This window comes from Poecilia mexicana, unplaced genomic scaffold (genome assembly GCF_051168715.1).
Source record: "Poecilia mexicana isolate PSO_F unplaced genomic scaffold, ASM5116871v1 scaffold_9, whole genome shotgun sequence".
NCBI lineage: Eukaryota > Metazoa > Chordata > Actinopteri > Cyprinodontiformes > Poeciliidae > Poecilia > Poecilia mexicana.
Window position 1 is genome coordinate 18,372,500 of NW_028263378.1, and position 27,700 is coordinate 18,400,199.

The 27,700-nt window shown below is 38.8% G+C and overlaps 1 protein-coding gene and 2 pseudogenes across 1 annotated transcript; all 3 read left to right on the plus strand.

Moving 5' to 3' along the window:
• Nucleotides 1-5,522: 5,522 nt before the first annotated feature.
• LOC148157685 (uncharacterized) lies at nucleotides 5,523-17,403 on the plus strand. Its single transcript, XM_088008932.1, has 7 exons — nucleotides 5,523-6,087; nucleotides 7,218-7,281; nucleotides 9,946-10,329; nucleotides 11,316-11,490; nucleotides 11,611-11,738; nucleotides 12,703-12,996; nucleotides 16,226-17,403. The coding sequence occupies exons 2-7, from the start codon at nucleotides 7,218-7,220 to the stop codon at nucleotides 17,401-17,403; spliced, it is 2,223 nt and encodes a 740-aa protein (XP_087865058.1). The 5' UTR covers nucleotides 5,523-6,087.
• Nucleotides 17,404-23,355: 5,952 nt separating this feature from the next.
• Nucleotides 23,356-24,461, plus strand: LOC148157686 (uncharacterized; annotated as a pseudogene).
• Nucleotides 24,462-26,559: 2,098 nt separating this feature from the next.
• Nucleotides 26,560-27,458, plus strand: LOC148157687 (uncharacterized; annotated as a pseudogene).
• The last annotated feature ends 242 nt before the right edge of the window (nucleotides 27,459-27,700 follow it).

Consider the following 27,700-nt stretch of genomic DNA (forward strand, 5'->3'; position numbering starts at 1 on the left):
GTACAAAAACAGTTTTCAAAGAACAATTTCATGAATTAAGTGGACACAGTAAAGATTTAAAACTTCAACACAATTCACGCCTCCAGTAAGCAATTGTTACTCAATAGCCAAGAGCCCACACCATCTGTAAGAAACAAATGGCAGCAGACTAACCAGACTAATCCATACCTCGCCTGGTAAAAATCAGCCCCGGGTTCTACGCTTTGCTTCCTACCGATAATCCTAACCCAATTATTATGAAGCAATTGCTGAGAACACGGATGAAGTTTAACATTTTTACTTAATCGGTAACGTTTGGCTATGATGTATGCGGTGCGCCAGTTTGAAGCTTAAATTGCATGCGCTGTAAACGACAATCCCCAGAAAACACCCCAGATGGAGCAGTGATGAAAGATGGGAATCGAGGAGAATTGCATGGGAAGATAGTCTCCAGGCTAAACCAGACCCTTTGTTATAAAGTAATTGTCCCCTAAACCAAACAACTGCCTCAGATATTTGGTTTAGGGGCGATGGTGGTGAGGGCAGTAGGAATTCCCTCTGCAATCAGTGAGTCACCAGTCGATTTCCGTTCTGTCCTCCTCTGTCCTTGTGTCCTTGGGCAAGACATTTCACTTGCAACGCCAGGAGGCACCAACACCAGCCGGCCAGAACCAGGCCGAAAGCCTGGCTTCTGTCAGACTGCTGCAGGGCTTCTGTAGCCACAATGCAGCAGCTTGCCATCATCAGTGTGTCCAGGTGCGTAAATGGAAACGACTGATTGTAAAGTGTCTGTAAGGGTCCTGAGAAGCGCTATGTAAGTTTTATACAGTGTATAATAGTCTAGTTGGGTTTTCTATTAGATTGATTCAGAATCAACACTCAGTAAACATAAATTATTGATCTACATTTTTAACTGTGAAATGTTGGCTTTATGGTATCATAATACTGATTTTGACAAATGTGTTTCAGTTACGTTGCTCTTTTTTCTGTTGGTGATATAAATTTTAACTATCTTGCTTTTGCATTTAGAGCAAAGCTCAATTCTTAATCCTGTCTTATGTTAACCAGTCATACTTCTAATTGGATGTCTTAATAAAATGGAAAGTACATTTTAATATTTAAGCAGATGATTTCTATCTGTAGATTTTGTAGTCTAATGAATAGAAAACGTAAGTCTAGATTGTAAAAGTTGAATTCAAGATGGTTTTTGGCAAAATCAAAACAAGACAATGATTAAGCAATTTTACAGTTTGCAGTTCACTTACTGTAATTTATATTGAGAAGTGAACTTCATCTTGGATCCTCTTATACAAAACTTTACATGAGCTTGCTCTAGCTTGAGATCTGAGAATGTTGCTTTCTGTATTGATACTCCCTGTTTGATGAAAAATAATTCAGAGCCCCCAACTCTAAATTATTTTTAAAGCTTGATTTAAAAAAAAAAAAACATATTTCTAATTTAGTTTGTATTGTGTGTTAATCTAGGTTTGTATTGTGTGTGTGTCTTTGTCTCTCTTATAACCACTTTTATGGGACTGTTGTTATTGTGATGTTGATCTCTTTGGCTCCCTTTCTTTTACTGATTATTGTCTATATCTGTCTTATGTATTCATGCTTTAAAACTATAGCTTTTTTCTTTATAGGAAACAGACTTTATTGGTTCATACATGAATGAAATTTAGAAAAATAAATCTTGACTTGTGCAAATCTTCTCAGTACTAGATTTTTCTCTTTTTCCATTTAAACTATTTATATTGTTTTAATCTGGCACAAAATATGAGGAATGGCAACTGGCATATTGAATATGTTATTGTCTACTTTTCTTGTCTCTTTGAAATGCTGTTGGAAATACTTAAATGCAACTATCAATTTCACTTTGAAAACCAACACAAAGTGAGTATAAATGGCATGGTTGTCATCATTTAAAAGCCTGATCAGTGTTTACAATCAGATACAAATCTCTCTTTTTATGTATATGTAGATATCTATATATGTATGTGTGTGTGTTGGAGTAAAATATATGAATGGCTGAAGAGAAGAAATATGCATACATTTACCTGTGTAAGTGTGATTGTAGTTGGGATTTTTAAAAAATCGTATTGCAAGAAGTATAATAAGATATGTGTGAAGATCTTACAATTTATGAATAAAGTGAATAAACTCAGTTATTTTATCGCTGCTGTCCTCCTTTGACCTTTACCTAAAATACAGGGATCATCTGCTGTGGTCTGGACCTCCTCACTTGACTTCAGAGGATCAAGGTTCACGTCCGTCTAGAGGCGGCTTCGTTTTCCCACATGTTCTACTCTAAACAGGGAGCCGACTCGCAAAAACACACCCCCACAAACTCGTTTCCCTGGACCCCAGGAAATCACAGCAAGCTGTTTTTTCTCTTTCTGTGTCACCGCCTTGGCTTTTGTTTGACACTTCAATTATACAACTTTTTCCATGTCATTATTTAATAATTTACCTTTCTTCTGGCAATACTCTGAAGAGTGATTTAGTCATCTTGATATGTGCCAGTTGGTTGTTCTCTGTGTATTCACACCAGAACAAACAAATGGCGTTACTGCAGGTTTTTTCTGGTTGTTCTAATCTGGGAGGTCCAACCTGAATTTCATCAGGGAGAGAAAAAAAAAAAAAAAAAAGAACAGCGCAGCTATGCTTTTAAACGTTTTGCTTTCTACACGACATCCTCCTTAGGTTTAAGAAGTCAAATGTTCCTTTTATCCTGTCAGTGGTTGCCGGAGGCAGACCACCTTAATAGGTCATGTGATACATGGGTCATCTTGGGGTCCGCACAGCAGATCATCAGGATCAAACACTCTTTCACCAGGTCTTTGACTCAGTGATTTATAGCTACTTAACTGGCACAAGGCTTCCACGGTTGGACATGCAGCAGAAATATTTCACACATCGAGTTGCGGCTTTTTTTACTAAAAGATCTCATCAGGTGGTATATTTTTTTTTCTCCCCCAGAATTTACTTTGATTAATATTACAACATTTTGTTGTAATGTTGCACAAGAATCAAGCTGATCAAGTGGTATTGCTAAAGAGTATGGCAGACAGATTTCAGTATAGATTATAAAGGTTTGAGTTGCAAAAAGATCAGTCCTACGGGAGTGAAAACCTGATAGATAGTGCTGTGAATGGAGATCAGGAAGCAAACAGTGACTATGGAAATGATAGTCTTCAGAACTTTGATACAAATCTGCTTATATTTACCTATGATTATTTTTAATCTGATTGGTTTTCATTGCATATACCCACTCAGAAGTTAGATAAATGCTGCATCGGGTGATTTCCCAGTACAGTGGCACTGGATCCAGTCTGAGCATGTACCACTTTAGCTTTCCCAAACAACTTCTCTCTAACTGCAGAGTGATTGGAATTTTTTTTTTTTTTTCAGAGCAATATGATTTTTCTTATTTCTGAATTCTGGTTTTGACTGAAATTGTGGCAGAAGTAGAATATTTACGAATCTGATGAAGAACTGTAAGACTTGGCTACATGAAAATCAAACGATGGAGGAGGTTTACATTCACAGCACTGGATGATTTCCAGCAGGATAACAGCAGTATAAGGAATGATTTCAGCATATTTTGAATGTTTACCATTTAATGTTTTTACTATTTTCTTGCTTTTAAAGAAATCCAGATTTATATACAGATAAATATGTAGCTGCAATCAAAAAGTAATACTAGCATGCTTCAGTTCCCCACTCAAACAGGTGCATATCAATTCTCAAAGAAAAACATTGTACAGATAATTATGATAATTTTCCACTCGCAGCTTGTGAAAAAACATTTAATTCTTTGAAGATTAGAATATCACATCAGACCAATAAAAATGTGTTTAATACAGTTAAAAATACTTTTAACCGTACATCAAAAAAGTACATCAATGCACTATGTTGATATCATAGTAAGGTTGTCTCCAAAAGTTATTTTTAATCTGACAAGTCTCATCTGAACACATTACAATTTACTAAGATGTATCTGTATTTTTAAGTTTGTATTTTATATGTACTCTTTTAAATACATAGTTCATATCATGTCTTTTGACAATATTTCTCATTTTTAGTTTTAAAATATTTCAAAATGAACTATACTGTCTGGCCAAAACGCAAAAACCACATACTCCAATATTTTATTGGACTGTCTCTAACTTAGATTATAGCACGCCTTTGCTGTGGCTTTGTTTTGATAAGATTCTGCAATGTTAAAAAATGTATTTCCATCCCAGGTTGCGTAAATTTTTCACCAAGATCCTGTGTTGATGACGGGAGAGTCGGACCACTGTGCAGTCTTCCCCAGAACATCAAAAATACTCTCAGTGGGGTCAAGCTCTGAACTCTGTGGTGGCTGATCCATGTCTGAAATTGATGCTGTTTCACAGTTTCAGCCTGATGGACTTTGGCATTGTCATCAGGGAAGAAATTCAATTAATGGAATAACCTCGCAATTCGGTATCTTATAGTCATCAGTCGATGTCACGATGTTACTGAAGCTTCAACTGCAACAACCTCAGATCATAGCACAACACGCACAAACTTCCACAGTAGACACCAGGCATGATGGGTGCATCGCTTCATTTGCCTCTCTTCTTACCCTGACACACCCATTATTCTGTGAGAGGATGAATCTGGACTTTCTTAAATCACTGCAGAGTCTAATCTTTATGCTTCCTTGTAGTAAAGCCTTTTTCTCCAGTTAGCCTCACTGATTAGTGGTTTTCTTGAGGCTACACAGCTGTTCACTACCAACTCCTTAAGTTTCCTTCACATTATCCGTGTGGAAATGCGCTTACTTTCACTATTAAACATAGCCTTGATGGTCTCTGCTGTTTCTTTTTAATCCAATTACTGTCACCAAACACTTATAGGTGATCACCTATCGCTTTCATTCCAATTTTTTTTCTACCACAACTAAAATCACTCCGATTTTAGTTGTCTCTGCAATCTCGTTAGATGTTTATTCTGCTTGTTACTAAAATGATTAGATCCTGAAGAAAATTCTATTTTAGTCCAGGCAGTGTTTAACAGGATGTGGAAGCAGATTTTCATCCACTATCCTTTCTGACTTTTTAATATCTCATGATCACTCTATCAGTCAAAAATATATTCCTGGAATGAGCCCTCCTTGGAGTTTTAATAGCCAATGATGGAGAGCATGATAAGATGACCCAGCCTCCCCTCCTCCCCTTTTGGAAAAGCACAGCGCAGTTTCCAGTGAATCACTGTGAAGCAGAAGGTTACCCATCTTAGCCGATCAGTTTCAGCTGATTAGCACGTTTTCCCGATCGTTCACTTGTACTGCAGACTAATGTAAACGAGACAAAATAAAATAAACTAAATCTGTATTGTTCACATGTCTTGGTTCTACCAGCGTCGGCAGTGCCGGGGGTGGTCTGGAGGACTGTGGCATTGGAACAACCAGAATGTTATGACTCGACATGTAACCAGAGAAATGTCGGCACCACGCCGTTTACAGTGCGCACCCTTTGGTTATAACTGCCGGACTTTCCAAATGGCACGAGAATTTCAGCATACTGATTGCGACATATTTCAGGCAGTTTAAACAAGCATATAAAAACAACAATGTTTCACTGGAAGTATTTTTGCGCTGCTTGCATGCTCGGATTGAAGTGCGATCACCTAATCAAACAAGGACAACCTACAGCGGGAGACCATTTGTGCCACATCAGTCTGACTAAGTGAGGAGCAGCTTCACTCTCCTGCACATGGTCAATTGGAGACTGGTCCCTCCTCCACAAGGTGTCTCATTCACTTTTTAAATGAGCTCCTCCTCTTTGACGAAATAGCAGCGTGGCTTAGGCAAAGTTGAACTTGTTTCTTGCCAACATTTGCGGGTTCCCGCCGATGCGCTCAGATCCAGGATCACGCTGGAGTAGGACCGCGCATCATCTGAGGAGAGGAGTCAGGCTCACTGGGAAGAGGAAAAAGAAGTTTTGCTGCCTCAACTTGGAGTGGACCTATCCAGGCACTGTTTTACGCACGCATGTGGTGCGCTGGGATCAGCTCAATCTAAGGATTTAGTATCTATAAACAGTTTTCTTTGTTCAATGGAATAATATTAATTTAAACGTAAGTATTTTCCCCAATTTTTTTTAGAATATCCTGAAAACGTAGTGTAAGAAACTGGGCTCCTCTAATCTCTGTAGATGCTTTTCTGAACATGTTACTTCGTTGTGATATTATAGTTCTGATAAAAGCAAATCAGTAAGCATAACACAACTTATCATGTTACAAATGTACCCGGTCATGCATACTGTCCTCAGATAACTTCTCTGTCCCGCTGATTAAGGACAGTAAATTTAAAATATCAAATCATCCACTTTCAGGGCTTTTTAAAGTAATAATAATAATAAATGACATCGCGTTTTTCTTTTTTGTTCCACATTAAATGAGGTCTAGTAATGAAAATGGCGCACTGGCACTCTCACAATCAGCTCCTATATAAATGACGTTGGCAGTCAGGCGCCTGTCCTTCACAGTGAGAAGCATCCCTGCATGAGGGGCCGCAGGCTTTAAAAATATGTAAGCAATTAAACCCCTCTGTGATGCTGCAACAGGCTGCAGTAGGGGCTCTCCTTTCAATTATTCTTATTAGGATTTCCTAGAAAATCAAGTTCAACTAGCTGAAACCCATTGTTTCAATAAGTGGCTTCAAAAAAAAAAAAAAAAACAGCCACAGATTTGGTTTTTTTTCTGTTTAAGTGACTTGTTGTCTTGTTGTATAGGGATGGTGATTTAGTAGTGCTAATTGTCTTCCGATAGAGGGTTCCCACAGTTTTCAGCTCTTACTGATACCCGACCCCTTGTGTTTATACTGTGGGGTGCTAATGAGGGCAGGGGGCCTGCTGCTCCTGCCCTCCTGTCTCCAAAACTCCTGGTTTGACCTCACAGGAAGTTTTACCTCTCAGCTTCACCACCCACATGTTCAGTGAAAACACGAAACTCTGTCTGCGTATAGCTACAACATCTGACTAATGTCTAACAAAAGGGTTAGCTAGTGATGCTTTCCACATTCTCACCATATTAAAAAAAATGGCATTTTATGTAATACTATTTTTATATGCATATTTTTAGTATTAACTTATTTTTTAATCCAATATGTTCAATGACTTTCACTGAAAATACGTAATGACAAAAAAAACTCAACAACTCAGAAATTGTTTTCTAATGTAACATTTTTCTCTTTTTTCTTTTTTCAGATGATTCTAAATATTAAGCATCTCCTTTGGTTATATTATCTGTGTGATGCTGCATATGCAACAAGTAAGTCCTCTTCTCTTACTATTGGGCACTCTTCTGTTCACCGTTCTCTTTTTGTTTTTTCTGTCTGTTTTCTTTATGTACTTTGATCATGCATTCGCACAAAATCCCAATATTCTTCATCTTGTGTTTTTAAAGTGGACTCATTTATCTGTGTACCTACACACATGAAGCGTCAACAACAAACTGACATGTGTTCAGTGTGACAATTTTTATTATTTATTTTGGGAAAAGGTGATAGTTACATGAGTGCGCTGGTTTATACACTTTGTCAGTTCAACACCCGTGCCATATTAGAAAATGCCACTGGTCAGAAGACAGAACAGCTGCTAACATCACACATGCTAATATGGCCTTCTATTAAAGCACACAAACTCATGCCTCTAGGGCTGATTCACCAGTGTTTTCTAAGCATTCTCTACATTGTTCCTTGTGAATGCCAACTCCTTCTTTTCCTCCCCCATCAAAAACCTTCCAAAAAAGGAAAAAATGGTAATTTGGTTCCTCTCTGTAGAGCTTTGTGTGATACAGCCTACTGCTATTGATTTGAGTCTGGCATTTATTCCCACTTTTTAAAACACAAGGCTTAATCATGAGCTCATACATGTTAACAATGGAATAAATGTGATTGCAGTTGTGCAATTTTGTGTTGTTAGGAAAAATTTTAACGTAAGATATAGTATTGAATGAACTTTTGCTTTGATCTTCTGCACTATGAGTGGTTATGTCATGGTAGCTGAGGGATTACTTACCTAACGATTCAATTCATAATGTCTGTTAAAAACTATGAAGAGTTAACATATATGCCTGTAGCCAGACCCAGATTTAGCATGATGTAAGACCTTGTATTGCTTCTAAAAAGTTTAAGTTTTCAAGAAATGTCTTCATCAGCACAAATACATTATTAAGGCCCCCAAACAGATTGTATGTGACTGTATGAACAAAGAAAAAAAAATCACAAAACAAAGGATGTAAATAAAGATTTGTATAAAGTGGACTATCCTTATATTTATCTTTCTTTAAGCCCAGTGTTAGGACAGTGTTGTGTTTTTCAACCGTGGTCTTCAAGACACACTCTCCTGCAGGTTTTAGATCTTTCCCTGCTTCAGCAAACATGATTTCAATTGGTGACTGCTTAACAGGCTGTTGGGGAACTACAATTATCCTGACCAGCTTTGTTAAATCAGGGAAACATCTCTAAAACATGCAGGGCAGTGTGCCTTAAGGACCAGGGTTGAAACAAAAAAAACACTTTTATGGAGATAGGGCCATCAAAACTCCAGGAGCCCTGACTCCTGCTCTCTTAAGCCACTGATAGAGTCTGGATCGGCCTGCAGCTGATAAGTCTCATGGCACCTTTATTTTAGCTAGTCCAACTTAGGTCAAGGGCAAAGAGGACTTCTACTGTATTACAACAATTTCAGAATCTAAAACATTAGTGGTTCATGTGAATACCATTTCATGAATATTTAGACCATTATCAAGTTTGCATTCAGTGGGTATTTACTAGTAAGGCAATGAATCTTTACATGGCATATGGAGTATGTGCCCAACAAAAAAGGCAATATGGTGTAAAAGGAAAATATTAAATAGTTAATTGTTTAACTGAACCCTCATACAAAATTGGAGATTACCATTTTAAAATATGTTCATGGTCAAAGTTTATGTTAATTTTATTTCTTGAACATTTAAGCTGTCTCTAAGTTTGCAGTGAGTGGTTATTGATAGAAACTGATGATTATCTACACAAGAAATTAAACTAGGAGGTGGTGTATCATCAGTAATCTTTCTTTGCAAAGTGTACATATGAAAGTAAAATGCGAAAAATGCAAACATATTGTAGAAGTCACATTATTTTGTTGATTTCTACTTTATGGTACTTTTACATCAAAGTTACTGTGACTGAAATAGTTTTGCATGTTCAGTCATCAGTCCTTGTTTCACACAGAAAGATCATTGGTGATTGGTGAGTATTTCCTGTGCAAATAATTACCATATTCTATGTACAAAAAACACCCAGTACCAATAGTGTCATGAAATACTGTTTGAACAAACCGTAAATACTTTTTGAGATTGTTTTAAAATAATAGAAGTTAGCTTTATCTTGACCTGTTGGCTAGCATGAGCCTGAAATAATCTGGATTAATCCTTAATGAAGGAATTAAGACAGATTACTTCAAGTAAAATGTTTACCCATTCAAACTTTTCATTTTTTTTTAGATAAACTTTTTACATTGTCTGATGTTGTATTGTTTGTCATATTGACATCATTCTAGTTTAGACTAATCTTAGTTTGTCCAAGAGGGGGCATTAGATGTCAAGATCTTACCAGGTCTAACATGAAATGACTTAGCCATGTGTCCTTGTTTCAGCAACATAGTTGAACTCCATTAAAACATTGTACATGCACTGCACTCAGTGGGGAATTTGTTCCCACACCCATCATTTTAAAGATGAGGTTCAACTTTCCAAGAGTCACTTTCAAAACATGATGCATGTTTTTTTCTTTTTCTTTTTATTAAGATGGGTGTAGTTGTCACACCCTTTCATTGCAACTGAGGCAGTGTGTGTTGTCTTCTATGTTCTGAGGAAAGAGTAAACAGAATATAATAGGATGGGAAGTAAAAGGTACTTAACTATTTTGCCTTTTTTTTTTTTGCCTTTCAGCATCCAACACATTATCAATAATCCAACCAATCTCTGGATCCCTATCAGGGAAAGTAAATCTTCCCTGCTTCTTCTCCACAATCCCAACATCAGCGCCACTCATAGGTACAAATAGAACAGCCAATTATGGCAAAGATTACTTACGAATCAAATGGACCAAAATAAAAGGACAGGAAAAGTCTACAGTGCTGGTGATGCAAAATGGGGTCATCAAGATGAACCCCATCTACAGGAACCGTGTGTCGGTGCCCAGTCACCCTGAGGATGTCGGCGACGCCTCCTTGACTATGGTGAAGCTGCGAGCTAGTGATGCTGGGACTTACAGTTGTGAAGCCACATACGGCATCGAAGACACACATGATATTGTTAACCTTGATGTCAGCGGTAAGCTGTTTATAGTTTCCTTGTTTTTGTGTTATGGAATTAGATGATTTAGATGAAAACCGAAATTAGCAGAAGTGGATTGCTAAAAAAAAGGTTAATAAAAGAGAAATGGAATACAAGTGGTGATAGAGATGTAAACAGGATGTGAGAGCAATGCTTTGATAGCTGCAGCTACCTAGTAGTTACAGAGAGGTAACTACAACTTTAAGTTGTCCTTGCTTAAAAAAGATTTAAGAGATAGTTTGTGATGAATTCCCTATAAAATATGTTAAGGTTTGTGGCTGTGAAAAAAAAAGTGGAATATTCAATACTTTATGGCTTTAAACCCAGTCAACAAAGATTTAATATGGGCAACCTTCCATATGTTGTATACAAACTTTGGTGCACATCATTTCATGGGTGTCTTGTCATTACTTTGTGTCATTCCCCCCCCCTCCAGTATTACCAAACAAACAGTGTGTGTTAGTGCTGGTCATGTGATAACATATCTTCACCTTGTTTAGTTGTTTTAATTTTATAGACTTTTAGAAAATTAATGTGGGTGATACTGTATAACTTTTGTGGAAGCATGGGTGGGGAGAAACTGGGATAGTTTTGGTTTACAATCTGCCTGACCTCTTTTCCAACAATTTGCAATGTTAATTGACACCATCAATCAAATCTGAAACGCCTGTTTACCGTCCACAAATATGGGGATTTCAGGGCCATGGCATCACATGCAGTTATCTTGTTCATTTGTGGTGAAGAGTGTGAGTATTTCACATATCCTCTCGGCTTATTGCAAACCTCCTTGTTTCCAAAGAGGCTAAGAGACTCTTTTTTTTTTTTTTTACCCTCAGAGAGTGTTTTACAAGACACTTGCCAGAATTTACCACCCTGGATTTATGCTAACGAATTGCAGATGACTGTCTTCAGCTGCGTATACAATATTTGATTGTCTCTCATCTTTGAATGGTGCTTACTTTTTGTAACTTATTTGTTGCCAGGTGTTGTTTTTCACTATCGAGCGAGCACCAGCAGGTACACCTTAACTTATGAGAAAGCTGTCCAAACTTGCAAAGATATTGGAGCAAGCATAGCTACCTATTCCCAGCTGAAAGCAGCTTATGAAGATGGATTTGACCAGTGTGATGCTGGCTGGATTGCTGACCAGACAGTGAGGTCAGCTTTATCACTCAACGCTACTGTTGATATACATGATGAACATATGCATATACAGCAAATGTAAGAGATATGCACATTGTGACATTATGATTTTTAATACTTACCCTTTTTCTGTAGATACCCAATTACCAGACCAAGAAACGGCTGCCTTGGAAACCTTAAGATGATACCTGGTGTTAGGACTTATGGAGTTAGAAAACCTTCAGAGACCTATGACGTATACTGCTACGTCGATAAACTTGACGGTAAGCTATTGGGGCAGTTTTGAGAGCGTGAGTTTAAAAAGGCTTCAGCTAAAACTCTTATTGTACCACAATGGTAATGCATGTATTTTTTAATAGGAATACTTATTTAAATTTATAGTACATGCATAATCAGCTTCACATTTTGTAAAAGGACGATTGCAGAGAAGCTTCTAATAACTTCACATGAAAGAATGGCTTTAGTGGTTTTTAAAAAAGTCCCCAACAAAAGTATGATAATTAGATTTTTAACTGTCTTTGGCACTGCTCAGCAATTTTTCCTCTCTCTTCGTCAACTAGTTTAGTCTGATACTGTTCTTGCACTACAGTATTTTACTGTGATTAATGTCCCTGCTGTCAAATATAAATTCCAATCACCTCTCAGCATTTGCTCCTCTATCTGGGATTTTTGAGCGCATGGTATTTAATATTATTTAATGAAGATTTGCAAACATATATTAAACAAATAGAGGTAGCACACTAAGTCTGCAGTTTAAGCTACCGAAGACATATGCTACACTGGGATTAATAAACCAAAACCCTTCTTTATTACCATGTGATCATTGTTGATAATGTCTTCGGAATACTGCCAAAAACACATAATGTATTACCCAGAGATTGTGGTTTTTGTTCCACATTTAAACAGACTTGTGTGACACACCAGTTTGATTACAAGTCAAACAATGCAATTACTCCTTAACGTGAACCTAAGCCCCAAATCAACATTTTTTTATTTTTACTGACAAACTGTCTGAATAGGTTATTTAGGATTCTAGCTCCATGTCTCTGTGTAATTTTTTATTTTTATTTTTTTTTTACATTTTCTTGTATGTGTAGTTTTGCATTATTTTGCCTAAACCGTCTCACTGCTGGCCTCATTTGGTCGAACGTCCGGACTAGATAAAGCACTATACAAGTATAAGTGCCTTGCTTTTATAAAGTCTTCATTCATTTTTCTCTCTTTCAGGTGAAGTCTTTTATGCTCCTGCGGCGGGTAAGCTAACTTTTTTAGAGGCCACCGAGGAGTGCAAAAAATACAAAGCTGTCTTGGCGTCCACTGGCCAACTCCACGCTGCTTGGAGAATGGGACTGGACAGATGCGACTATGGCTGGCTCTCTGACGGGAGTGTGCGACACCCTGTTGTGCATCCTAGAATCCCGTGTGGCGGAGGCCTAATGGGTGTCAGGACACTGTATCGCTACAGAAATCAGACCTGGTTTCCAGAACCTTTCATGAAGTTTGGAGCTTACTGCTTTAGAGGTAAAAAAAGACAAACTATTTTGCTTGAATTCTTGAAATGTAAACTGAATGTGCAGTGCATGTTTTAATGACAGAATAATCAGATTTTAGCACTGAAGCAAATGTTCATACGACATAGAAAATTATCTCAGAACAAAACATTCAACATTTCCCCCTTTTGTTTATTTTGCTAGGTTAATGCGCTTTGTCATAAAACACCAAGTAATAGAAAAATATGAATAATTCATTTCTTTTCAAAGTTAAGAGGGCAGTTTAAAGTTGCAGTGTAAATGTAATATTTGTTAAAACTGTCACTATGTTGTGAAAATATAACATGAGACAGATAATCCATGAAAAGATCAAACTTTTTCACTTCTTCCCTGAGTTACGCTAAGACCTGCCTCCAGGCTCTGATTGGTTGGTTCTAGTTAGCAATGGGAGAAAGCAGAGGATGCATTATTTTCCGATTATCTGTCCCATACTATTCTGTCACGACATGGTGACAGTTTCAACAAATATGTAAAAAAAATAAAAAATAAAGTTACATACTGAAGCTTGAAGACAAGTAAAAATCTTTTTCTACATGGCAAAGCAAAAAGTACAAGCAGACATGTTTTTTTTTTAATGTACAATTAATACAAGTCAATTAAGATGAATGTTATTGATAAAAATGTATAATGAGGACATGGATACATTTACTCTGAAGCTGTTGTAATGCACACTCCCAACATCTGAAAATCTTGGTGAAATATTTTCAAAAAGTGTGAGCATATAACACATCCAAGCAAAACCAAAACCTGACTGCTGTGAACTCTAGTCCTTTTATTCATTTCCAATTTCCTACACTTTGTTTTTCACAATGGATGCATACAACCATTATATACATTTTGAAATGCAAGTGTGGGGAAAACGTCTATCTATTTGTGATTACTATTATTGCCTTATCATTTATTTGTTTTACCTTTTGCCATCCTTGCCTGGCATTCAAGTGTTTCAGGAACTACATCAGAAAGCTGCTTGATTAATTTTTAATAGGCATTGTGCTGTTTGTTTCAGATGCTAGTGGGGTCTATGGACTAAAATTACATAAAGAATATTTCTTCTAATTGACAAAAAATGACCAGTGATATTTCTCAGGAGTTTGAGGTCAAGGAACTGTCGTTTAAATTTATTACGCTTCATTACTTCCAGTTGTCCTAATTAAGGTTTATTTTTCCTTTTAAAAGTCCACATGTGTAAATTATATCTTAGTTAAACAAATATTAATTTAATTGTAATTTTAGTCATAATAAATGAAACCCAACTGTTTAACGTGAAAATGTTCAGGTTAAACTAGTTATGTTACAGGGGACCTAGGTTTACACAGAGATGATCATGAGAACAAAAGCAAATTCAGAATTGGATCTTTACTAAACATCACAATAATAATGCCCCTTTATGGTATGCTAAATGATATCAGAATGATAAAAACCCTAAAACTGTGATAGTTTCAGAATTTCTAGGGCAACACCCAAAGATAGACAATAGAAATAACTTAGAAAGGGCAGTAAAAGTGCCCAACGCTGCAGCCTTTTTAGACACACTAACCGACCCTCCCCTTGCAGCTTTCATCTCTAATTTCCATTGTCAGTTTTGGTTCTGTCATTCTCACTTGTAGTTATCTGAGCAGACATTTGGATAATGGACAAAACCTACTGCTGGACTTCTAAATTCAGTCATCCTTGGTGACCTTTGACATGGTCTTTCCATCTTCACAAATGAAAGGCTGGACAGATAAGCTGACCACTGCCTGGTCATTTAATGCCTCTTGGGCCATGCTGACTCTCGCAGTGATAAGTCTTCATGGAGTTCAGAGGGCACGCAAACATGCCACACTCACCTCCTGCTCTGTGTGTGTCATGTCAGCTCTCTCACCCAAGTTGTATTTACACCTTAGTGCAAGTGAGCTTTAAGTGCCACTTTTTGGTGGATGTCTGTCCTCTCTGTCTTTACAACCTGCAGTACGGTCTCTGTAGAAAAATATTACCTAAGCCAATGTCAATTAAACAACAGAAAAACACATAGCTCAGAGCTGGATGCAGTGAGAAAAAGGAGCGATTATTTGCTAAGTAGACTTTGGATTCCCCTGAAATAAACAAGGGTCTCCATAACAGGAAGAGTTGAAATGCATTTGTGATACAATCCAATATTTCTGAGAGCAGACCCTCATTTTCCTGTAGCAGAAAATGTGTCTCACGCCTTATGTCACATATGGTGTAGTTTCATGGGCAAAGGGCTAATGCGTAATGGTCAACAGCTGCCTTTTATGCAGTCTGTCAGTGCAACTAAGGGTGGCTTTAGATTGGTTTTTATTAGTATGAGTAAATGCAAGAGTCTGGAAGTACAGAGGAGCAGGAAAGAAGAGGACCCTTTTTGAAAATAATTTATGAACTAAATGACTTGGTAAAATGCTTATCATTAACTTATCTGATACAGTATTTGCTGCTCTACACTCAGCCGAAGAAAATGAAAGCAGTCATATTATAAGACAGCTACATTATAGTAACAGAACCAACAGAGGATGGCAAAGATGAAGAAACAGTAACAAAACCACAAGGCGTGATCCCTTCAACTATGTACACAGCTTAATTCCTCTGTTACGCACATTGTGACCCTTTTAGGCAAATCTGGAAATGTTTGGAGAAACTTTCATAGTGCTTATGAATCTGTTCTGTATCCTGTTGTCATGTCATTCAAGAACATGGAAGCTGATTAAAAGTTTAAACTTAATGTCTTGAGCTATTAGCTCTTTATGCTTAGAAAAAAAAATGGCTTCTTCTTATGACTGGTTGGAAAGTGCAGTAAGAGTTAACAGAGGGAGTTGTCTGTACTGAAGTTTCTAGGAAACATTAGAAGTTGTGAACATATGCCATCTGTTGCTGTTATTTACTCTTTGTTTCCTAACAACTGAAATGGCATTGCAGCAACACTATGAACTTAACCCTGCTACACCACTCTAAAAAATAAATATAGTTTCACACATTTTCAATGTGAAGTATTTACTCTGTGAATGAAAAAAAAAGCCTTGTTATGTGCACATTTCAGTCACAGACACTCAAATCACATCAGTGCTACATTTGCAGGACAACACAGTCTGAAAAATCTCTTACAATTGCTAGTCATCAAATTCAATGCAATTTTATTTACTGGTTTTCCCAAAGTAATTCATATTTTTTGACATATTTTGCGTTTTTTATTGTCTACTCTACAGGAGGGAGAGACACAATCAACCAGACTTTCCTTGTGGATGTGTCTGTACAAGAAGTCATTACTACCACCACCACCAGATCCACCACTGTTGCCACCACATCATTCGACACAACAGCAGAGACAGAGAAGTCTTCAGACTATGATGTTTCCACATATGTTACATCAATGTTCTCTGTTAGTATGTCTCCTCCTCAGCCCACTCCCCCTGACCAAGACGCTCAATTAATCACAACAGTTGCACCAACAATAATAGAGGATCCTGATGATAAAGATGGTATAAGCGACATAGACATAAATTACTCTAACAGCTTTGGTACTGCTGAACCTGTTCCTTCCCGTGGTGGAGAGATCACTGAAATTCACATGACGAAAGAGACCACAGGTTCCACAGCATCCTTTGAAGATCCGGATTCCCACTCGGTGATTGAGATCAGCACAATCAAACCTGATGTACTTCTACCAGATGACTCTCTAAGTACAGCAGGCAGGTTTGCAGAGGGGAAGACAGAGAAAACTATTGTGACCCATAGGATGATCACAGATGTTTCCTCTGAAATCACAAATGCTCCTACAGAATCTACTGAAATGACCAGGAAAGAAGCATTTATTTCCTCTGAATCAACACCATTCATCGCAACTCCTGGTTTCCAGTTGCCAATATCATTAGATTATGATGGGATTGCAACTGTTTTTTTTCTCGAGGCTCCTCCACCATCCCAGCCATTTCCACAGATCATAGATCAAACTGCCATGGGAAAATCAACCCCAACTACAAGTGGCACTACCTCTAGGTATAACACTGTGCCAGAAGATGAGATAAGCACCACAGAAGTAAGAGAGACCCTTGACATTGAAACGCAAACAATACAAAAAATACAGGGAGCAGATTCTCTTGCTACATCTGGTGCTCCGAATGTAGCTTCCAGGTTCCCGGTTGAGAGTCGAGTGGCATTGTCAACAGCTGAACACAACCTCAGTGAGTCCAGCAATCAGAGAACAGAAAATACTGCAGAAACGCTGACAGCGAATGACACTTTGGGAAGCTTTGGGGCAGAGAGATTTACATTGTCTTCTACGACATCGGCTGTAACCAGCACGCTCAAAGTCACACATTCAGTGGTCACGGAGGCACAGATTCAGAATACTTCAGGTAAGATTTGCATTTTGTTACATTTTTAAACATAGGACAAATAAGGAGGGAGATGTAATACAATGTGTGACAAAGTTGTCTTTGGTTTGAATATGGTCTTCTGCATAGATAATTTCTTTCCTCCAGTGGAATTAAGTGAAATATTTGCAGTTACGTGCTTGTACAAATGCAGTTTGTATTCATAATAATGCATTTTCTATAGATGATTTGCTTCCTATGTTGTTTTGGCACATGATAATATTCATAATGACTAGGCCCCTCTGGTAACACTTTATTTGAAGGGGGGTGAATAAGACTGTCATGACACTTTCATAAACATGACATAACACATGTCATGAACATGAATAAGTCTTCATGAATATTTATGACTGTTGTCATAAAGCATCATTCGGTAAATTATGACACTTTTAATGTCAAGTTGTCATAACAAAGACATTTTGAATAATGTCAACTTTGTATTAAAAGTGTCATAATTTACCGAATGACGCTTTATGACAACAGTCATAAATATTCATGAAGGCTTTTTCATGTTCATGACAGGTGTTATGTCATGTTTATGACAGTGTCATGTCAGTCTCATTCAACCCCCTTCAAATAAAGTGTTACCGCCCCTCTTTTGCTGCTGAACTAGCTCTGACCAGTCGAGAAAATAGCATGTAATATCTAGGGTACCCTGTGGGTTCTGGTACTGGCTTCATAGCAATAGATTCTTTGGACCTTGTGAATTGTTGTGTGGAGTCTTTGTGGATGGAATTGTTTCCCACGGATGTCATTACATCTTATCAAATCAGTATCTTCTGACTTTGGAGTTATCTGCAGATTCCCCTGCCATGTTCTTTTGAGGGCTGTCTTGCCATGCACTACACCTGGTCCCCAAAAAGTAGTTTTCAGTTCTTTGAAGCTTTTTTCCCCTAACACTATTGGTTTCTACATCTACTCTTGTGGCAATCATTGGTACCATACAGACATAAAAGAAACAAAAAACCACTGACAAAAGTAGTTTATATTTAAGCCCTTGTTTTATCAAATGTAACATCAAAATAAATAAAACTTACACTAGATGCTAGGCGAGCCTTACTTAGGCACAATGACTTACACTTCAAACTAAAACATGTATGACTTCAACATTATGAATGTCATAATAATAGTAACTATTATTATATATGACTTTTCCATTATGAAAGTAATAAAAAAGAAAGACTATGAGTCATGTGACTTATAGTCACATTATGACTCATAGTTGTACACGTAAAAGCATGCTGGTTATTTTGTGTTGTTTAACTACATCTATGCATTTACATTATTCCCCTAACTGAGTGTGACCATGTGACTGACAGCCAACCTGGCAATAACTAAAGTGTGTTGGCAGTCTACCACCTTAAGCGCAGTAAACACAGACGCCTGTCTTCATCCTAGACTGGACACCACCTCATAAGGTGATGTCATCACTAACTCACAGTCCCTGCCCTTTTTGTCAGAACAGCTGGAGGCTGTCTATCCAAAGGAAGTGATTATAGCTACTTTTACTGCTCATGTGATTGAATGAGACTTTCTGAGTCTCTTTCTGCCCTCCCAGTGTGTATAGGAAAAACTTGCAGAAAAATTTGTGGTAGCATTGAAAAGTATTTGTATTGCATTGTAATAAAATAAAATCTCATTTGGGTTTAAAGAAAATCATTTTATTTTTTTATGGGTGTAAAAACATCACTTAGCACATTTGTTGTGTTGCTCCAGATTGTTGTGTTATGGTGAACTTTACGCAGGTCAAGTGGTGCTTCCTTGGTGACTTTTGTGGAGAGGGGTTGATGGTGCAAAAAATGACAGACCAGGGGATAGGGCTGCATGAGTTTCGTCTTTGCATGCATCTGCTTGTTTAAGTGTTAGAACAAGTATGTGTTTGAGTGGGTCAGTAAGGCCAGGAAATTGCCAAAGTTCCCAGGCGTGACCTGCCTTTGTAACAGGTGTCTTTCAACATGGCTGAAAGGCTACAGGTGTTCTCATTTACAACTGATAATCTTTTTACACTGTCATTTGAGGAAAACAGAGATGAGACAATGGGACTGAGGGCATAGATAGCAAGAAAATAAGGAGAGTGAAGGAGGGTTAGGAGGATTTGTGTATTTGTAAATATGGTAGCCTCATGTTGTCTACTGGCCACTGTTCTTCAAGATAATCTTATGAATAATTTAAGAGAATGGCTGACAAATGTTTTTCAAGATCAGTCCTAAAGAAGACATCCAGCTGAAAACTTTTGTTGGATGGTTGTTCATTCTTTGCCTAAACTGACAAGTGGTCAACCCATTCCCCTGCCCCTTAATATTGCACTGAGTCATAAATATTTATTTTTTAACCTTCCTGCAATCTTAAGAAATGGAGTCATTTGAACACCACAGGCTTTGTAGCCTGTGCGTGGTCCAGCAGGGTCGCACTCACCCGACATAGGCTTCTGCAAGGTTTTAACTTTTTGCTGTGGTTTCGGGGCAACACCCCTGCTTCCCCACTGTGGACTGTGACACCTGCCATGTTCCTCCTGAGAGTCGCTCTAAGACAGTGAAGAGTAAGAAATATTGACTTCCCTCCACTTTACCCTGACTAAGGGGATGATGTTGAGAACTATACTGTTTAATTGTAAAGGCTCCAAACACATTTTTCCCACATGTTGCACTCCTTTCCTGGGCCAGGTTGTGTGACCAGGGGAAGGTTGGTCCCTTGGTCACACAACCACGGGACCAACAGATGTCCAATCCACGGATTGTACATCCGTGGAATTGGACATCCTCAAGGTGTCTGTCAGTCTGCACTGTGTATCTTAATATGCTCACAACCTGTCAGAGTTTTATCAGAAAAGATTCATCTTTTAGCAAAAAAGAGATTGTACAAAGTAGTAAAGCTGCAATGGGTAACGTTTATAGAAATATCATTTTGCATATTTGTTTAAATGGTCACTATGTCCTGATGGAAAGGTAATCTGTGAGAAAATACAGCTCTTCTGCCTCCTCCCTGTGGTCCTACTAGTCTGTGAAGAAATACGAAGCTGTTGGTCAGAAACAACAAATCAGAGGAAGGAGGAATGTCTCAGCAGTGTCAATCATCCTCGCATGGGTGCTGCTCACACCCCCCAGAGCACAAAGCATCAAGCTTGAGATTGATGGTTTGCTACAGCTGTGCTAATGATGGAGAAATAACCTAACATCACAGGTTGTTTCTCCACCATAAACATCATCAGGCTATGGCCTTTTTTTCGAGCCATGCACATTCACAACAGGCTCAGCTGTTCAGTGAGAGAACCTGTAGTACAGAAGAGAACAAGGGGGTGAGTGTAAGCAACACATACATGAGTGTCAGTGAAACGTTAAAGGCATTCATCGGGTGTGATTGGTTGCTTCTGACTGTGAGTGGTGTATTTCTGCAGAAGGCAGTAAGACCACATCTGCTGAGGATGAGGCAGAGGAGCTTGAGTTCTTCACATATCTGTCTCAAATGCTGTCAGAATAACAGTTTTAACAAAAATACAATTAAAACATTTTTATAAAAAAATTATTTATTGCAACTTTAACAACAGAGATGTGGGTAAATGTGTCACTTCGTAAATATACATTTCCCACCAAATAAATGTACCCAAACTGTTTTAGGTTTAGATATGCTACTGAAAGCGATAAATTTATTTTAAGAATTTTAAGCATCGTATAAACTATAAAAAATTGTGTGAGATTATCCGGCTATCTTCCATAATGGCATATGCATTTTAATCTTCCTCTTTAGTATTTTCAGAAGTAGACTGTTGATTTTTGAGAATGTATTTATTTACACCCTTAAGGATAAACCGACAACATAAATTAATAAACTATGTCCTCAATTTAAATTTAAAAAAATGTAAGCCAAAATTTACTCCCCTAAAAATGTTAGGAATTCATATTTTAAGATAAAAATGGGGGCTATCTTTAAATCCCTTAATTTCCTTTTGGATTCAAAACTACTTGCTTTTTCTTTTTTTTTTTTATCTTCGATTGATGCTACATTATATTGCAAAGTGAAAGCAGAAATAATAGGAAACAATACAATCACTGCGTTTGTCTCTTCATATCGAATTATATGTTGGTGTACCTTAGACTACATTGAATGTATCTCTGTTTTTCTGTGACTTGAAATGTATGTTTCATTTAACTAAAAGGCGCTCCTTACTATCCATTTTCTTTCCAGCTGAAATGACAGAAACTTCTCAGGCTGCAACTGTGCCACATGTCTTGGACGGTCCTATCCCATCCATAGCTGATGGTGAGCCAGTTATTTTGAGAGGAGGTCCAGACCCTTCTCAGCAGCCTATTGTGTACACACCAGTCTCTAATGTTCCAGAGGAAAGTCCAAAATCTCCAATTACAAAAGAAGATAGGACAAGTAAACCAACAAGTGAAATGTCTAGCAGAGACATTGCATCTTCGACTGGCTCTTCAATGTTCACCACCGAGAAGACAACAGATCTTCTACCTAAGGATGAAGACAGTGGTCAAACAGGTCAGACAACGAGACCTTCATTTTCCACAGTAACAGGCAGAACAGAAAGTTCATCTCCTGCTTCTCCTGTAGATGGAGGCTTTACAAGAGGCCAAACCATTGACATGTCCCCAACAGTCTCTACTGCTACAGAATTATCTTCATCCGATAACATCAGTGAGACAACACAATCTCCTGAAACTATGACGATTCAAATAAGCACAGATCCCGAAACTTCTGGAGAAGGCTCTACTGCTTTTCCTGACAATTCAGATGTGACAATAGTTACTGCATTCCCAACATCTGCTGTCTCTGACGGTAAACCCATGAGCCCATCAACGCTTTCCCAGATTACTCCATCTGTCTCATCATCCACAACTCCACATGATCAGAATGATGAAATAAATACAATGTTTCCAATGGCGGAGTCCGTTCCTATTATTAGTGGATCAAGTATTCAACCTGACACAGCTTCAAAGCCCATTGTCACAGATCCAGGAAGTGCAGGACAAACACATCCTAATGTCACTGACGCGTCAATGAAGACAACAGCAGTTTATCCAACAATCGGCACAAAGTCACCTTCAGTATCATACACATCTGAAACAAGTGATGCGTCCAAATCTGCTGTTACCCCAGCCGTCTTACTCCGTAGTACAGAAAAACCAACACCTGCATCTCCTGAAACAGAACAAACTTTTACCGCATCCCATTCTCAAGCAAAATCTGCAACTTCATTTGAAACGTCAAGTTTCACCATTACAGATAAAGGGAGCACAAATCCATCTACTAGTGGACACCCCGGAGAAATGTCCAGCAAATACATGGCATCTACAACAGGTACCTCATTAATTAGTCCAGAGACCACAACAACAGAACAAGTTGGTAGCATTTCAACAGAACAAATAACTTCTGGTGAAAACATCACTAAGTCTACTGACACAACCATCACTACAACCACGGCTGGCCCTTCTGCTTTCAATATCCTGTCCGTCTCAACATCAAGAAAAACTGAAACAAGTGATACTTCCAAAACAGATGTTTCTTCAGCTTCAGCGCTCCACAGCACACAGGAACCAAAATTGATGTCATCTGAAACATATCAGACTCTTGCTACAGTGAAGTTGCAGGAAACATCAGCAGATCCAAAAGAAAGTCCAAAATCTCCAATTACAAAAGAAGATAGGACAAGTAAACCAACAAGTGAAATGTCTAGCAGAGACATTGCATCTTCGACTGGCTCTTCAATGTTCACCACCGAGAAGACAACAGATCTTCTACCTAAGGATGAAGACAGTGATCAAACAGGTCAGACAACGAGACCTTCATTTTCCACAGTAACAGGCAGAACAGAAAGTTCATCTCCTGCTTCTCCTGTAGATGGAGGCTTTACAAGAGGCCAAACCATTGACATGTCCCCAACAGTCTCTACTGCTACAGAATTATCTTCATCCGATAACATCAGTGAGACAACACAATCTCCTGAAACTATGACGATTCAAATAAGCACAGATCCCGAAACTTCTGGAGAAGGCTCTACTGCTTTTCCTGACAAGTCAGATGTGACAATAGTTACTGCATTCCCAACATCTGCTGTCTCTGACGGTAAACCCATGAGCCCATCAACGCTTTCCCAGATTACTCCATCTGTCTCATCATCCACAACTCCACATGATCAGAATGATGAAATAAATACGATGTTTCCAATTGTGGAGTCCGTTCCTATTATTAGTGGATCAAGTATTCAACCTGACACAGCTTCAAAGCCCATTGTCACAGATCCAGGAAGTGCAGGACAAACACATCCTAATGTCACTGACGCGTCAATGAAGACAACAGCAGTTTATCCAACAATCGGCACAAAGTCACCTTCAGTATCATACACATCTGAAACAAGTGATGCGTCCAAATCTGCTGTTACCCCAGCCGTCTTACTCCGTAGTACAGAAAAACCAACACCTGCATCTCCTGAAACAGAACAAACTTTTACCGCATCCCATTCTCAAGCAAAATCTGCAACTTCATTTGAAACGTCAAGTTCCACCATTACAGATAAAGGGAGCACAAATCCATCTACTAGTGGACACCCCGGAGAAATGTCCAGCAAATACATGACATCTACAACAGGTACCTCATTAATTAGTCCAGAGACAACAACAACAGAACAAGTTGGTAGCATTTCAACAGAACAAAGAACTTTCCCCTCAGTTTCATCACTCACTGAACATGCAGAGAAAAGTGCTGGTGCTACTACAGAAGATATGGACGGTTCTGGAACTACGAGCACAGACTTGTTCTCATCATCTATACGCGTTATTGGTGTATCTTCAAGTCTCTACAGTATTGACACAACAACAGTAACAATATCTCCTGAATCAGAGTCTGCCTCTGTGAGAACAGGACAAAGTACTTCTGGTGAAAATATCACTAAGTCTACTGACACAACCATCACTACAACCACGGCTGGCTCTTCTGCTTTCAATATCCTGTCCGTCTCAACATCAAGAAAAACCGAAACAAGTGATACTTCCAAAACAGATGTTTCTTCAGCTTCAGCGCTCCACAGCACACAGGAACCAACATCAGTGTCATCTGAAACATATCAGACTCTTGCCACAGTGAAGTTGCAGGAAACATCAGCAGTTCCAGAGGAAAGTTCAAAATCTCCAATTACAAGAGAAGATAGGACAAGTAAACCAACAAGTGAAATGTCTAGCAGAGACATTGCATCTTCGACTGGCTCTTCAATGTTCACCACCGAGAAGACAGCAGATCTTCTACCTAAAGATGAAGACAGTGATCAAACAGGTCAGACAACGAGACCTTCATTTTCCACAGTAACAGGCAGAACAGAAAGTTCATCTCCTGCTTCTCCTGTAGATGGAGGCTTTACAAGAGGCCAAACCATTGACATGTCCCTAACAGTCTCTACTGCTACAGAATTATCTTCATCCGATATCAGTGAGACAACACAATCTCCTGAAACTATGACGATTCAAATAAGCACAGATCCCGAAACTTCTGGAGAAGGCTCTACTGCTTTTCCTGACAAGTCAGATGTGACAATAGTTACTGCATTCCCAACATCTGCTGTCTCTGACGGTAAACCCATGAGCCCATCAACGCTTTCCCAGTTTACTCCATCTGTCTCATCATCCACAACTCCACATGATCTCAATGATGAAATAAATACGATGTTTCCAATGGTGGAGTCCGTTTCTATTATTAGTGGATCAAGTATTCAACCTGACACAGCTTCAAAGCCCACTGTCACAGATCCAGGAAGTGCAGGACAAACACATCCTAATGTCACTGACGCGTCAATGAAGACAACAGCAGTTTATCCAACAATCGGCACAAAGTCACCTTCAGTATCATACACATCTGAAACAAGTGATGCGTCCAAATCTGCTGTTACCCCAGCCGTCTTACTCCGTAGTACAGAAAAACCAACACCTGCATCTCCTGAAACAGAACAAACTTTTACCGCATCCCATTCTCAAGCAAAATCTGCAACTTCATTTGAAACGTCAAGTTCCACCATTACAGATAAAGGGAGCACAAATCCATCTACTAGTGGACACCCCGGAGAAATGTCCAGCAAATACATGACATCTACAACAGGTACCTCATTAATTAGTCCAGAGACAACAACAACAGAACAAGTTGGTAGCATTTCAACAGAACAAAGAACTTTCCCCTCAGTTTCATCACTCACTGAACATGCAGAGAAAAGTGCTGGTGCTACTACAGAAGATATGGACGGTTCTGGAACTACGAGCACAGACTTGTTCTCATCATCTATACGTGTTATTGGTGTATCTTCAAGTCTCTACAGTATTGACACAACAACAGTAACAATATCTCCTGAATCAGAGTCTGCCTCTGTGAGAACAGGACAAAGTACTTCTGGTGAAAACATCACTACGTCTACTGACACAACCATCACTACAACCACGGCTGGCTCTTCTGCTTTCAATATCCTGTCCGTCTCAACATCAAGAAAAACCGAAACAAGTGATACTTCCAAAACAGATGTTTCTTCAGCTTCAGCGCTCCACAGCACACAGGAACCAACATCAATGTCATCTGAAACATATCAGACTCTTGCCACAGTGAAGTTGCAGGAAACATCAGCAGTTCCAGAGGAAAGTTCAAAATCTCCAATTACAAGAGAAGATAGGACAAGTAAACCAACAAGTGAAATGTCTAGCAGAGACATTGCATCTTCGACTGGCTCTTCAATGTTCACCACCGAGAAGACAACAGATCTTCTACCTAAGGATGAAGACAGTGATCAAACAGGTCAGACAACGAGACCTTCATTTTCCACAGTAACAGGCAGAACAGAAAGTTCATCTCCTGCTTCTCCTGTAGATGGAGGCTTTACAAGAGGCCAAACCATTGACATGTCCCCAACAGTCTCTACTGCTACAGAATTATCTTCATCCGATAACATCAGTGAGACAACACAATCTCCTGAAACTATGACGATTCAAATAAGCACAGATCCCGAAACTTCTGGAGAAGGCTCTACTGCTTTTCCTGACAAGTCAGATGTGACAATAGTTACTGCATTCCCAACATCTGCTGTCTCTGACGGTAAACCCATGAGCCCATCAACGCTTTCCCAGATTACTCCATCTGTCTCATCATCCACAACTCCACATGATCAGAATGATGAAATAAATACGATGTTTCCATTGGTGGAGTCCGTTCCTATTATTAGTGGATCAAGTATTCAACCTGACACAGCTTCAAAGCCCACTGTCACAGATCCAGGAAGTGCAGGACAAACACATCCTAATGTCACTGACGCGTCAATGAAGACAACAGCAGTTTATCCAACAATCGGCACAAAGTCACCTTCAGTATCATACACATCTGAAACAAGTGATGCGTCCAAATCTGCTGTTACCACAGCCGTCTTACTCCGTAGTACAGAAAAACCAACACCTGCATCTCCTGAAACAGAACAAACTTTTACCGCATCCCATTCTCAAGCAAAATCTGCAACTTCATTTGAAACGTCAAGTTCCACCATTACAGATAAAGGGAGCACAAATCCATCTACTAGTGGACACCCCGGAGAAATGTCCAGCAAATACATGACATCTACAACAGGTACCTCATTAATTAGTCCAGAGACAACAACAACAGAACAAGTTGGTAGCATTTCAACAGAACAAAGAACTTTCCCCTCAGTTTCATCACTCACTGAACATGCAGAGAAAAGTGCTGGTGCTACTACAGAAGATATGGACGGTTCTGGAACTACGAGCACAGACTTGTTCTCATCATCTATACGCGTTATTGGTGTATCTTCAAGTCTCTACAGTATTGACACAACAACAGTAACAATATCTCCTGAATCAGAGTCTGCCTCTGTGAGAACAGGACAAAGTACTTCTGGTGAAAACATCACTACGTCTACTGACACAACCATCACTACAACCACGGCTGGCTCTTCTGCTTTCAATATCCTGTCCGTCTCAACATCAAGAAAAACCGAAACAAGTGATACTTCCAAAACAGATGTTTCTTCAGCTTCAGCGCTCCACAGCACACAGGAACCAACATCAATGTCATCTGAAACATATCAGACTCTTGCCACAGTGAAGTTGCAGGAAACATCAGCAGTTCCAGAGGAAAGTTCAAAATCTCCAATTACAAGAGAAGATAGGACAAGTAAACCAACAAGTGAAATGTCTAGCAGAGACATTGCATCTTCGACTGGCTCTTCAATGTTCACCACCGAGAAGACAACAGATCTTCTACCTAAGGATGAAGACAGTGATCAAACAGGTCAGACAACGAGACCTTCATTTTCCACAG